The sequence below is a fragment of the Leptosomus discolor genome, chromosome 1 (assembly GCF_034619465.1).
Source record: "Leptosomus discolor isolate bLepDis1 chromosome 1, bLepDis1.hap2, whole genome shotgun sequence".
Lineage (NCBI taxonomy): Eukaryota > Metazoa > Chordata > Aves > Leptosomiformes > Leptosomidae > Leptosomus > Leptosomus discolor.
This window is the reverse complement of record NC_141391.1, coordinates 34,523,296-34,537,940: the sequence shown is the minus strand read 5'-3', so window position 1 is coordinate 34,537,940 and position 14,645 is coordinate 34,523,296. Positions and strand designations below refer to the sequence as shown.

At 41.2% G+C, this 14,645-nt stretch overlaps 1 protein-coding gene across 3 annotated transcripts in view; it reads right to left on the bottom strand.

Moving 5' to 3' along the window:
• ELF1 (E74 like ETS transcription factor 1) overlaps window positions 1-14,645 on the bottom strand; it is a 40,403-nt gene that overhangs the window by 15,434 nt on the left and 10,324 nt on the right. For 2 of the 3 annotated variants that reach the window (XM_086476590.1, XM_086476598.1), the window contains exons 3-5: window positions 8,928-9,035; window positions 8,154-8,318; window positions 3,237-3,320 (exon numbers count right to left, since the gene is read on the bottom strand). In XM_086476590.1, coding sequence (XP_086332716.1) covers window positions 3,237-3,320; window positions 8,154-8,318; window positions 8,928-9,035 — 357 coding nt within the window. The remainder of the gene's footprint in view (window positions 1-3,236; window positions 3,321-8,153; window positions 8,319-8,927; window positions 9,036-14,645) is intronic. The other variant, XM_086476604.1, reaches the window with a different exon arrangement.

Sequence of the window (14,645 nt, the reverse complement as noted above, 5' to 3'; positions counted from 1 at the left end):
TCTCTTCTCAAGGCTGAACAAACCCGGTTTTCTCAGCCCTTCTTCATATGGCAGGTCTTCCAGTCCTCTGATCATCTTTGTGGATCTTCTTTGGACTCTTTCCAGCTTGTCTGCACTTTTTTTGTATAGCAGGGACCAAAACTGAACACAGTACTCAAGGTGTGGTCTGACCAGTGCTGGGTAGAGTGGGATAATGACTTCTTTATCTCTGCTGGTGACGCCCTTGTTAATGCAACCCAGCATCCTGTTGGCTTTCTTTGCTGCTGCGGCACGCTGTTCACTCATGTTGAGCTTGTCATCCACCAAGACCCCCAGGTCCCTTTCCACAGGGCTGCTCTCCAGCCAGGTGGATCCCAGCCTGTGCTGCACTCCTGGGTTACGTATTCCCAGGTGCAAGACCTTACACTTGTCCACGTTGAACTTCATAAGGTTCCTGCTAGCCCACTCCTCCAGCCTGTCCAGGTCTTCCTGGAGGGTGGCTCTCCCTTCTGGAGTATCAATTACCCCACTCATTTTGGTGTCATCTGAAAACTTCATCAAGGTGCTCTTGATCCCAACATCCAAATCACTTATGAATATATTAAACAGCATCATAGCAGGAACAAGATGATCTTTAAGGTCACTTCTGACCCAAACCATTCTATGAAAAGGCTAAACAAAATCCTTATTTTTAACAATTAGATTTAGATGGAGCACATGTTGAGGTAGGCAAACCTTCAAGAATAAAGTTCAGAAAAAGATTTTTTTTTTTAAAATCCAGTGAGTGCTTGCACTTGCTGGTAGACAACATTCAAATTTCATTTCACAAACAAGCAGACACAAACACTCAATTATGCAAAACCATCGCTCTGCTCGGTGTTTATCACATATAAAGAAACAGTATTAAAACCATTTTATGTGAATACTTAAAAGTACTACAAAATTTGCATATTCTTTTTTCTGAAAGTACATTTAAGGAGTCTAAACACGTATAAGTAACGAGACCCTTTTTCCTGCTTTTTTCAAGTCTTTCGGTGTCTCATGTTCTTGAAGCTGCAGATAACATATGTTGTTAGTCTGAGAAAGGATGGAAAAACTTCTCTGTATGTATGTATCACCTCCCACAAGTAGCCGGGCAAAACCACAGCAAGGACAGCGTGTGCAGATTTCACCAAAAATGATGCCCAGTGCATCAGAAGGTGACAAGATCCCTTGTTAGCTTCAATTTAACCTGGCAGTTTTTTCAACTTTAATAACACTAGTCTGAACTTTATTCAACAAGAGGAGGTGTCTTGTTGAACTCTCATACAACTATAATTAAATTAAAACTCCCATACTACTGTATTAAAATCTATATTTTGCAAATATTCAGCGAAGTCATCAGCACTGGCAGTACAAAAAGTCAGCAGCTCCTTCAGCAGATGGAAACTTGAAAAGTGAGAATCCCTAAAGAAAAAAACACTGCCTTTGCAACAAGTGTCTCCCAGCTCACATAAAACGATCTGCCTGTTTGCCTTCAGATACACTGAAGGCAAAGGTTAAGATTGCTTAGGCAAGGCGCAATGTCAACCAGGAGCGAGAGCATTCCCAGCCACTTACCATCTAATCCAGGGTGCTCCTGTTCTAGTCTAGACTAAAAATGCTCAGCTGCATCAAGGAAATCTGAAAATTTGTCACTGTTTATCCACTGAAAATCACTGAGAAGAGGACTGGACGCGAAAATCTTGTCTGCTTTACTCACAGGCAGAACTGTTAACCTTCTCTGAGTCACAGCAGAAGAAGAAATAAGTAGAAAACTCTGTTTTCTCCATGCATCACATCAAAAAACTATATGGAGGGTTTGGTATTTTAGCATACATGGTCCCCTTAGGGAAACGCTGTGGATACTGAGAGACAGGCAACTCTCATGATTTTCTAGCTGCTTTCCTGCCATGGCTGGTTATATTAATATCCCTTTTACTTCAACTCTATGTTCCTCAAAATGCAAAACAACTGCTTTTGTTGCAGCTTTTTTGGTAACAGGCAGTGGTTTCAGGCAACACGCTCCTTTTTAATTCCTTCTGAATTAGCAATTTTGTAACAATGGACACATGTGAAATATGGTGTATCCTTGCTATCACTGGCAGAAACATTAGACTCTTTTGTCTTTTAATTTTGTGGCTAGCTGCTTTAATATTGTCTAGTAGTTCATTTGAGCACTGCTTGGAGTTTCCTCTGATATTCTTCTTTCATTTTTACTTAAAAATCGGGTTTTAATTAAAAAAAAAAAAAAAGGCAACAACGCATACTCAAAATTGCTGCCATTAACCTGTTAAGTATTAATTGCTTGCCAATGTGTTACTTTTCCCGCTATTGCAGAAAATCCCTCTTCAAAAGGAAAAACCCCATACTCATTTGTCAGTGTGGCGATTTTTCCAGAGTCTGACAGCCTTATGCCACCACCTTCCAGGTTTGGCTAGGCTTCCGTCCTGGCAAGTACTGCACACACGCAAGCACATCAGTCCCTAGGCATGTGGTGACACAGGGGAGGCTCATTTCCAGCTCCCTCTGAGCGCAGCAGAACTCGGTGGGGGCCAGGGCATCAGGCTGCCACTGAAAGCCAGCCTGGGCACAGGTGTGGGTGCTGGACCCAACAGCAAAGCAACTGAGTTGTTGACAAAAACTGACAGGCCCTGCTGAACAGTTCAGTATGGAGGAAACGATTTATTGTATCAATTATGCGGTATTTATTTTCTTTCCTCCTTTCAAACACAGGAAGAATGAAAGAAGTATCAAACCCCCAAGGTTTCTGCCCAAGTCTTCAAGCTGCACTATGACTTTCCTCAAAACTCAGGGCTTGATGCTTCCTGCTGCCAACTGGCAGCCTTGATTAGCTCCTCATGCAGAATTAGATACACACAGATGGAAAACATTTTCAACGATCATCTGTCAAAATAACCACAGCCCAAGAAACACTAATACAATGCAAAGTGCTCCCCAAGACTTCACTCAAAATGCAGCAGCCTCTGTGGGGGGTTGAGGAGTTTCCAAGAACCCTTGGAGAGAACTGAAGTGACAAATACATTATTCTCCCTAGAAACTGGGTATTTCACCAAGAAATCTGTGTCTTAATTTTTTATTTGCATTAAGATGAGATGTTAACCACCCCTAAGCATGAGACCTGGTTTCACACTACAAGAGTACTAGTGAATTTTGTTCTTTTTACAGCTCAGAAACAATGTTCTTTTAAAAACTTCAGTGACAACTTTTTGACTTACCCTTTCCATCTTTGTTTTTCTTTTTCACAGATATGTTTGGAGTTGTGGTAGGGGACTCAGGACGAGATGGTTTCGGCTTCTTCCCTGAAAAAAAACACCAGTAAGTCAACTGCAACTTAAAAAAAGGAAATGTAAAAGAACAAGGACCTAAAAAGGGAAGAGATTTGTTTCCCCAATTCGGAGAGGATTCAATTTCTAGTAAGTTAGGAGCTCAGTTCTATGCTGACCTTTTTCAATTTCTACAGCAGGACTGGACCCCCTATGCTCTTTATTTCGACTAAACATTACGCTCATTGTTCTGAAGTCCATGTACCTCAGAAACTTCTGACTTTTTAGGTACCTTTGAGAGTACTTAAAATGGATGAGAAGAGAAGAATAAGCTATTAACTGTGGGCAAGAGTTTAAACAGGAAAAGCTAGATAAAATACAGAGCACTATCTTGTTCACTCATCACCAAAATGGAATTTAGGGATAAAATAAGATTGTGTGTTTGGAAGATTGGAAGTCTCCACTGACAGCAGCAAACTACACTGTCATGTGAAGAAAATACTTTTCAGTCCTACTGTCTTTTACACCTTTCTCAACAGTGGCTATAGGTGGAGGAAAGTCACTTGTTTGTTAAGACCAGCAGAACTAGTAACAGACCCTGAAAAAACACCAATTTTTAAAGTCAATAAGCACTGGTGGCTCTATCTGGTGAGGAAGACTGAAAGGAGTAAGTTAGTTACAACCGATGACAAGAATGAAGAGCATTCACTTGAAAATGTTGAGAAATCAACCACCTAAACATAAGCTGAGTAAAAAATACAAGTCATGCTTAAGTATTTTTCAATATAAAACCTTGAACCTTTTCTTTTATTAGTTCTCATGCCCTGCAATGGCAGCTTTTATAGCTAATGTACTTAATCAACAACCCTCAGAACTTTCTGATGAAATAAAAATTTCTCTTATGTTTTGCAGTGAGCCCTTAGTAAATTGGCGATACCTAAATTATTCATGTATTACCTTTGCTCTTTTGAGAGGCAGAATAGACCAAGCAGACACAGGACTCTGAAATACGTATTTCTAGTCCAAATGCTTTTCTTCCTTCTCTGTTTATTGCACTTCCAAAGAGTTTAAGTTCTAAGGAGGCAAGACCAATAGGCCTGTGCAATCCCATACACTATGATGTTCCACTTTTGGTTTTGTTTTTAGGGGCTGTTTTAGTAAGGAAATAGCTCTGCTACAGAGTAAGAGTAAGGGTTTTTCACTAGCTCTGAAAAAAAATGCCCAGTGCCAGCCTGTGCTGTCTCCTTTGTTCTAGACTTCCAGGTATCTACAAAGAAGTCATAAGAAACACTGGCTTGAGCACTCACCTGTTGACATCAGCAGTCTTGCTAAGTCTACCTTGGCACCTCTTTCCTTCTCTCTCTCTTTTTTTGACAGGGCATGGGGGATGAGGGGTAGCTAGTTGACAAAGCTACAGTGAGGAAATTCTAGTATAGCCTGGAGTCCGCTAATTTTCTTGCTTCCATTCAGACAAGATTCATGACTGAGGATGAGACACAAAGTTCAGCCATCATCTTGGCCAGTAATGTCTTCCTTGATTTGAATGAAGATGGGAGGGAGGAAATCCTACAATACTGATTTTTTCATATGTCATCATATGAAAGGACAAAGAACTACTGGAGTACATTTTTAGCAGCTTTGTTCCACTCACCATTATTGGTTGCAGAAATGTTTTCCCTAAACATGTCTAATGAAGTCACTTTTGTATAGATCAGCTTCTACTGCACAAGCAGTCCCTCAGGGTAACTTTGGCTAAGTGCTTTTCTTCTTTAGAGTTGTGTCATGGGAAGACTCTGTTGGGCGCTCATCTTGTTTCCCCTCTTGTACAGGTGTAAATGTACACCATTAAGGAGTGAGGAGTGTTATTTTGATGTCATTAATTACCTTGTGTCCAAATTAGATCAGGTCTTAAAAGGAAATGAAGTGAATGACGGCTCAATTAGGTCATAACTACTGCTGGTCAGCTTCAGGAGATGGAAGTACCACTCACGTATAATTTATGCACTTCTGATTAGGGATAACCTAGGCTACTAAATATGAATGCTACCGCTACAGCAATTCTGGGGTCTCTTACATCAGCCTAGACTACTTCAGGACATCCTATTTGGACAATCCTGTACCAGGAAGAGACCCATCCAAAATTGGACATCAGTGAAGACTGTGAAACTTGTTTACGGAAAGGTATTGATGTTACTACTCTGTATCTGGGCTAGAGATACTGAAGATGATGGTTTTAGACTACACTGTGAGCTATAATCTCCAGGCGCTGACTGATACCATCAAAAACACAGTTAACAGACACACAAGATATGTTTCCTTTGGTTTAAAAGAAGACATTTTCTGAAAGCACATTAAGCATTAGCACGCTTCCTCCTTTGGTTCAATAGAGCATGAATTTGTTACCTTTCAGAGTATATCACCAAATTCCTTTTTAGGAGAGAATTTTACAAAGAGAAAGGGTGAAGAATGTGCAAGAGCTAAGCCTGATGTGGGGCTACCATAATTTTGTATAGCTAATTGAATTTATAGTTGGTATTTCCTATTTCCATAGTTGCAAAAACACTTCAGGTTAGAAATTCATGCTACAAATTAATGTGATATTTAGAACAGTGATATGCTTGTCCTGATTGAGTATTTTATACCACACCAGAAAAATTCCAATACATTTTCTTGCACTGTTTTCAGTGACTTTTGTTTAAAAAAATACAATGTATGTAAAAACGTAGTAAACAGGATGTATCTAAAATATAACGTGTATGTAACTCATGTGACCACAAGCCGCCGGATACCTCCCATAGCAAAAACGGGACTGAAGGTATTAGTAGAGCAAATTTCTAAGTGTCCTTCTCTGACATCCCTTCATTTTTCCTGTCTTTCTGATCCACAGTTCAGCAGCTCAGTGCTCAGACATTCATGAGTACAAATGTTATGCTGAACACAGGTTTGGAGTTGGACAGATGAGTGGTGCTGCAGCAGTAAGGCCCAGAAGGAAAGGAAGTGACATCGCCCCATCACTTCTCTTGGAGGAGCTCTACTTGGCAGTGCCATTCTGGCTGAGTTAGCTGGCAATGCTCTGCACAACACAACCCTGTAAGTTTAGCTGATGGGTTATATACGCTAGAAGTTTATAAAATCATGAGTGGTATGGATAGGGCAAAATGACCACGGTCCTTTGCTGTACCACAAAACTGACCAAAGGAAGGGAAACAGATTGCACTTAAAAAAAACATAATTAACAAAAACCCAATAAAATAAAAAAAACAAACCACCAAACACAACCAAAAACCAAAGAACACCCACGCTGCACATCATCCTAAAGTGCGCTACAAAATTAATAACTTTTTGCAGGAATTGTTGTACACCAATGGTTACAAATCCCTGGACATTTTGAAGTAACACTTCAACATCACTCAGACCATACCATCTACCTCATGGAGTCTCAACTCCGGTGAAAACTAGTAGTTAATGAAATACTAAGCTGATGCATCTTTTCTAGTATTTCTTCTGTCCGATCTAACTGCCAAAATGAAACACACACATTTGCTGTGAAGCAACTGGTTTTCTAATCTACAGCTAGGGAGGAGGAAGGAGTGGGAGTAAGCAGAAGCACAACACAAAAGAGGGTAGGAAAACATCAAGCCAAAGAGGTTAAATGTCTGGCAGACAGCGGCTCCTTATTTTGACCCATACAGCAGCCAGCATTAAAAAGAAGAAGAAAAGAAAAGAACAAAACCCAAAAAAACCCAGTTTAAAATCCTCTTACAGTTGGTTATCTCACAGTAGGGCGCACAGCACGGTAGTTTCCCCAGCAGCACTCTCAGGGCAGCTGCTGGTAAAGCTCTCCTCCACAGCGGTTTCAGTTCAGCTTTCTTACAGGAATTGGAGACTTCCAGACCCACGCCCATCCCTACCAGACCTTGTGACACACATGCGGCTCAGGAGGCTTCCCCAAGATCTCCACAGGCTGATACGCTCTCTCTCACAGATAACGACTCCCAACATTTGGAATTAGCGGCAAAAGTAGCAGCAAAATCGCACTCTCATTCAGCAGGAGTACAGCTGGGTAGCAGGAGCCCTGTTCTGGAAGGCTTTTATTTCACAGGGGGACTTGTCAAAATCCTAACGCTCTGATTCAGCCCTAGGATTAATTCCAGAAACATAACTCTCTTTGGGTTTTTTTTGGTTTTTTTTTTTTTTTTTTAAATTTGTTGCAACAGCACTTACATCCGCCTGCACTGCATGACTTTTCCACTGCAGACGTCAGCTTCAGGACCTCTGATGGGGTCCATGCTAAAGCAGGGTGGGAAAAAAGGAGCAGAAGGTCTGACTAACACCCCTTCATTACTCTTTGGCACAGCACCGACTCCAATGGAACATCACTCAGTGGACGCTGTGTAAATGTTACCTCCTGCAAATGGGACTAACGCTTAGTATAGCACGCAGCTATTTAAAGAAAAAAAATACTTCAACCGTTTGTATTTAAGAAAAGCTAAAAAACCCTCCTCATTCTCATCTGGTATTCTGCACAGATCAAGTATCTTTAGTTGAAGCTAAATAAGAGCTAACTAAAGTAGTAAGAAAAGCTCTATAGCTTGTATTGCAATTCTATTCTGAAGAAGAATCGATAAATAGGTACAAGCCGAGATTCATGTTCCCGTTGGATACGCCATCATTGCTACCTCTCCAACATCATCAATATCTAAGCAGCTCACACTACCCAGTACGAAAATGCTTTCTCTGTATTTCTAGCTGAGCCCACGCAGTTATTTTGACCTGACACCCAGAACAGTTCCAGACACCCACAGGGAAGGCGAGCATGTCACCCACTTCTCTCCTACTCCACACCACTGCTCTCCAGAGGCATCTTACCTTTTTTCTTCTTCGGTTGTTCAAATTCTGGAGTCTCTGGTGATTCAGCGTAACGGTCTGGAGCTTGGTGAACTTCCACCACCTCAGGGATCCCATCAAGTGTGACTGACACGTGTGTAATAGGAGCCACCATATCATCATCTTCAGTTGTGCCAAACATAGTTGCTTGAGGGAAAGGGACAACAGGAGTATTTTCACACAGCCACAAGGACTTTTAAAAAGCTATTCTTTTACAGCAAAAAAATAAACATAGAATAAAATAAAACTATGAAAACTTAAGGCCTTCGTGGGAGGGAAGACTAGTTCATAATGGAACTTATGCACCGATAGCATTTTACACAAGCAGAAGCACTATTAAAATAGAACAATTTAACGGTATAACCCACTCACCCAAAAAGCACAATTAGTTGGTGATCATACGTTTTTATTCATATTTAAGGCAATTTGCATTTATTTGTATTTACGGCAACATAAACAGGCTAATCCTCTATCAGCAAAACAAAACAAAACACTGCAATCTAAACCACCTGACTTCATTCATACCTTCTGTCTGTAGTTTTTGATTCTTTCCTCACCTGTTCAACTCTGGTGTGGCAATGAAATCCTTCATTGCATACAACACTGGATTTCCGATGTCCAAACTATGTACAAAAAGGCTAACTGGAATCAAAATAAGCTTACCAATTCCATGCAACCTTGCTGCACTAAATTCCTCCTTTTTTCACAAATAAACAAGGCAAATACAGATTGCATTTCCTTTCATAGAAAACTTACTTATTCTTTTTTCATCCAGCATAGGACCAGGGGAGTCCATATTGAGAAGTGCTTCAGCAGCCTCGATTGTTTCCATTGTTTCATCTCCATTATGACAAGATGCTTCAACTAAAAGCAAGAGAGAAAAATTCATTCTTAACAAGCTACAAACTGGACTTGAGGCTTAACATATTTATTCCTATTTCATTTCTAGGAAAAAAAAAAAAAGTGGTAAACATGGTCTCCTACTAGATGAGTAGTAGCAGGTTAGCTGGGCAGAAAATGCACACTGCATTCATTTAATTTATTTAATACACTACGTTTTTCAGATTGTATGTATTAAAAAAAAACAAACAACCCAAACACAACACAAATCCTTTGTTTCTGCCTCATCTTTCTAACCCCTCTCTTTGCTGAGCAAGCACAGGCAGTAAAACACAACACCTATGAACCCTAAGAAATATCACTACCACAAACAGTATTCCAGACAGTATCCTTTTAAAAAAAACCAATATTGCTAATTTCTTCTTATGGTGGTCCAAAGGAAGTAAATTCCATAATTAAGAGATGTTAACCAAAAGTATCGCGGCATTTAGCCTGGAAGACAGACAAGAAAATATTCCCTAACTTCTATTAGAGAGCATATGGTCTAAAGGTATAACTGAATCCTAAATCATTTAAATCCATGGGGATTACAGCTAGGGCTAAGTGCAGGCTTCAGGAACACTCTGGAAAGCAAACATAAAACACAAAACCAGACAATCCCTCATCAATCTCATGAGGGTGGTCATTAACCAAACCCAAAGCTCTTGAGCATTAATTTATAATTAAGGTAATCTGAAGCTACCTACCAAAAAAATCCAACAAAATATCATTTTGCAAAGTAACAGCTGTCTGAGAAGATAATATTGGTTTGACTGGAGGAGTATTTTACCAGAGGACTTTCTCCAAAATAATTGTAGCATGACAGATAAGTTAGATATTAGTTCCAGTACCTGGCACCGTAAACCTTTAGAACTGTTTAAAACATTCTTTTAGAAATTACTCTTTGTTAGATGGAAATGCACAGGCCAGGCCTTCCTTATCCTTTGACACAAATTTGAAGCTAGTTGGTGAATTCACTTGCATCTGTCAAAACAGTACAAAAGGGCTGCATTAGTATACCCCCTCCCTGGGACACCAATAAATCTCAGTTACTTTCTCACACTGGTAAGGAGTCAGGTTGTGCTCTCTTTCCCTCTTTAACTTTGAGGAATTTTGGGTGGGGCAGTCACAAAAAGAAAACCTAAGAAGGGAGACTGACTGACAGAGCAAGCAAAAATGCACCATAAAACACAACGCAATGACCTTGGAACATTTCTTCTTCGCAAAAAAGCAAGAGGTTTGTGCCAGAATTTCTATATTAAAATTTCTATATTAAAAAAAAAAGTGTCAAAAAGCACTCAGCTCATAGCACTAAACAATGACACAATTAAAAAAACACCCCAGTTTCACCCCAAATGTTTACAGCTTCGACAATCTTATCATTAGGAGAGGGCAAAGATGAATGAATGCAGACATTCATGCACCAGCCCTACCTCCTCCACCCAGCTGTGCTTTACAGGCAGCACATGGAGCTCAGGAGAAGCTTCCTTACCTTCTGGATTTTTTTTCTTGACCTTAGTCCTACCATGCCTGAAGCATCAGATGCTCAGGCTACGACACAATAAAGTAGACGGGTGCTGGGAAACCCTGACCCACACAGCAACTCACCCTGTTGTCCACAGGACCCCTTCCACCCCACGCCTTGCACAGACATTTGGACAGTTAAGGATCTGCACCTTCTGGCTGACAACTCCAAACAGGCTTAAGAAATGAGCAACACAGAGTTGGGGAGGAGGAGAGCACGAAGAGAAAAGGGGAGGTAATGAGTATGGAATAGGGTCCTGCCTTGGGAAGCCACAGAGCAAGTCGGGGCAGCAAACCCCTGACACTTTTGTCGTGCGGCTTGCAGGCTCTGGAGCTCAGTTGCAGAGCACCTCAGCCCCCAGGGCCAGGCTGCATCCCTTGGGAATGCCTGGCCAGCCGAGGAGGAGGAGGCTGAACCAAGCGCAGCCCATGCAGCCTGCAGGCACACTCACGCTTGGCCCGGCAGTGCTGACCTCATCGCTTCTGGTTCTAAGTTTCATCTGGGTGGGAACTTTCCATGCCATCTACCAGCACAACGAAGACCACAATAAGGATGTCACACTAAATAGGGGTGCACAGCACTTCCAAAGCAGCTGTCATCGGTTCTGACGGTGTTTGAATGGACAGGAAGGTCATGACCCAGCTCAGCCAAAGCCATTGAGCGGGGCTGGTTTACGCTGCCACATACAATTTAAAAGCCAGCAGTGGTACCCCCTGGATTTCAGTGCTGCGGGCGGGGAGGAGGGAGCAGCCGCTGGTTGCTCTTTCCCCAGCGAGAGTTGTATGAGGAGCAAACCTGCCCACTTGCTTTCAGGAGCTGAGGTGACGGAGCAGAGTCAATTCTTCACTCTGAATAATGGCAGGTGAGGCAGAAATTGCCAACTTTACACCACTGTTACACCATGCGGCTACAAGTTGACCATCCCTCTGCAAGACTAATGAAAGAAACTTTAACAGTCATATAAATAAACACAGAAATTAATATAATTTGATGCTCACAAAAAACGTAAGGAGTGCCAACTATCTGTCTCTCCACAGAAACTAAATGGCAAAAAATAAGCTTCTTAACCACATTAATGTCCTTGCTAACACCCTTCAAGCCTCCTCTTAGAAGATGACTTCACAAGGTGGTTTGAGCCAAATTATTATTTCCCTGTTGCTGAAAAAACAAGGGCTGTGGTTCTTCCTCCCATCTCTGCCCCTGGGTCATGATCCAAACTCCTGACAATTAACAAGGCTTCATGCTCTTTCGATCACGCCACGAGACAATTCAGTTTTATAAAAGAGCTGAAAAGAAGTTTTTGGGGTATTGCTGGGTTAGCAAGTTGAATTACAAGAACTCAAGAGCTAACACACAAACAAGGCATGGGGCACCGCACAGAGATAGAGCATCCCTTCTCTGTCCTGCTAGCAGCAGGATGCTAATTCGCATCACTCAACTTGAGACGCTGCTCGGAGATAACCAACTCAACTACCAAAAGAAAGCTGCTGTCTGTTATTTTAGTTTTTCTCTTAATGTTGCAGAAAAGCCTTCCAATCACTGGCAGGTACGATACAGTCACAAATTTAAGAAGAACTGGGATGAAATAGCTTATTTGTTGCACTCTGGCAAAGTCAGAGCTGAAAGAATGGTAGAGGGGGAGGTTGTTTCTGAGAAGCATCAGATTTCATATGTTATCTTAGATAGGCAGAAACTTAAAAAATAAGAGGAAGAAAAGTGGGGAAAAAAGGAAAAAACTAAAAAGGAAAAAAAGAGGGAAGAAAAAAGGAAAAAAGAGGGTGAAGGGGAGGGAGGAAAAAGAAAAAATGGGGGGGGGGGGGGGGGTGTGAAGGGAAAACCACACCCGAAAGTAACTTCATTTTTTTTCCCAGGGTACTCTACAAGTTGTTGCTTATCTGAGCAAGCCACAAATGTAAGACTCCGTATCTGCATGCCAATTACGGCCCAGTTACTGTGAATCCAGGTTCACTATGAATCAGCGCTCGCCGTTAGTGCGAGGCTTGCCCGAACACAGCTTTCTGCTCTTCTCACCTGGTGGAGAAAGAAACTACTCCTTGCGCGGGAAGCTCCCCGCCTCAGTCTAAAGTCCTGCTTTCCCAACTCCTGCCCAGTGTCTTTTTTGAAAGCTTTATACCGCAATTCCGTCCCACTCCTGTTGCTTCCCCAGTGGCCAGCAGCTCCGGAGACTGGACAACACGACTCTTTGTCCAGGCCAAGACACAGGCTGTGCTGGTCACAGCTGTGTTTAAATTCACTGCTGGTTCTACTATAAACAGAAACAGGGACCACAGAGCCTCAAAATAATGTCGGAAGAAAACTGAAGATGCTAAAGGTAGAAAGAGACCCATTAAACATGGACAGGGCCCCCACTTGCAGAAGAGTTGGCCATTAAGATTTAAGCGATTGCTTTTTAGTGTCAACTCTGAACTGATTGTTAACTGACCCTGGAAAACTGAGTTTAAGAACACAGGTATTTCAGGAGACCTACACATCACCCTTCATTTTCTATTCTAAATAGGGCTTTACAATTTGAAAAGAAAATTATCTCATGGGGAGCTATACAAAAATAACCCTCACTGTTTGTAACCAGATGCTACGTGCAGCAGTGAATAATTTCTTTACAAAGTAACGGAAACCGAACCCATATTTTTTTTTTTACAACTGGCATCTTGTCAACTCAAAATCCTCATGGATTAACGCTATGAAGTTCAGTTTCCACCCAACTGCACCTCTGGGTTTCTCTGTAGCATCACAAATGATCACCAAAGATGCTGGGTTTGTGCAGGACTGCAGTACCCATCATCTTTTTGCCTTCCCTCTCCTACATGACCAGCTTGGCTTGCGCCACGAACACTGGAGTGTCACAAAACATACAAGCCAAATGCTACCAAACTTTGAAATGCTGTAAAATAACTTCTGAACCAGTTATTAAGCACCGCTATGGTTCTATGAAAATGCACGCTTCCATGCTCCCTATTCAGACTAGGGCACAGGGCACCTAAGTGCAAATTTTCCATCCCTCCTCTCTCATCCCCCCCAAACTGCCTCAGTGCAGCAGCTTCCCTGATCCCATGAAAACAACACCAGAACAGGTGAATCACAAAAATGGCAGAGTTCGATTAACTGTTATTTTTCTAAATTATCCTGGCTAGACATGGCAAAGTTAAAAAAAAAAATAACAATAATTAAAAAAATCCTTTCAGGAAGTTACATAATCCAATTAGTTCCTCCTTCCTATGCAGTTTATAACTGTAATTAGTCACATTAATAAGGTACATAAAGTGTAGCAAATTGTACCATCTGACAAGTTGGCCTAGAATTTATTCTGCACAAAACATTATCCCTTGTATTTTTCAGAGAAAAAAAAAAACCAATAATTCAATATGCCCTTTAGAGATAAAACTTCATTCAAAGCCAAATGCTGCAATTTATTTTCTTAATCACCCTTTACTACATAACGATTAATCATTTAAAATCCCATAATAATGGCAACAAACTGACCATATAAATTGCCATTGCAGTTTTTCCAGGGAAAAGTGCTTTTAAAGAGAAAGACGATAAGGGAGGTCTGCCTATTAATTACAAAAAAATTACACTGTGAGTGTTAACGTAACTAAAAAGCTGGTTGTTAGCCGTCTTTCAGCAGGGTTTCATGTGAAACAGATGCTGTTCTTATAGTTTGCTGCAGGTTATAATTTATACTACAGGTAAGCAATCACTGATGCAGTGGTTTTGAAGGGCTGAAGCTACATCCTATAGATGGAAAAACTCACCAGTGTCCATCATTCTGCAGACAGATCCCTAAAAACTAATTGCTTCAGTTTCAGGAGACCTACTACTAATTTCTGTAGTTTAGGAGAAAAGATAAGCTTAACGTATGACAACAGTACCGAAAAACTGGTAACTTAAAAAAAAACCCCACCAAATCCTGCATATTAAGCAGCTATTTCTCAGTAATGTTTAGTCACAAATGACAGTGGTTTCAGTTTCGTTTTGCTGTGAACTTCAGTCTTACGACTATTTTAACATGGAATTAGCACAGTCTTTATAATGTCTGATCCTCTCTCAAA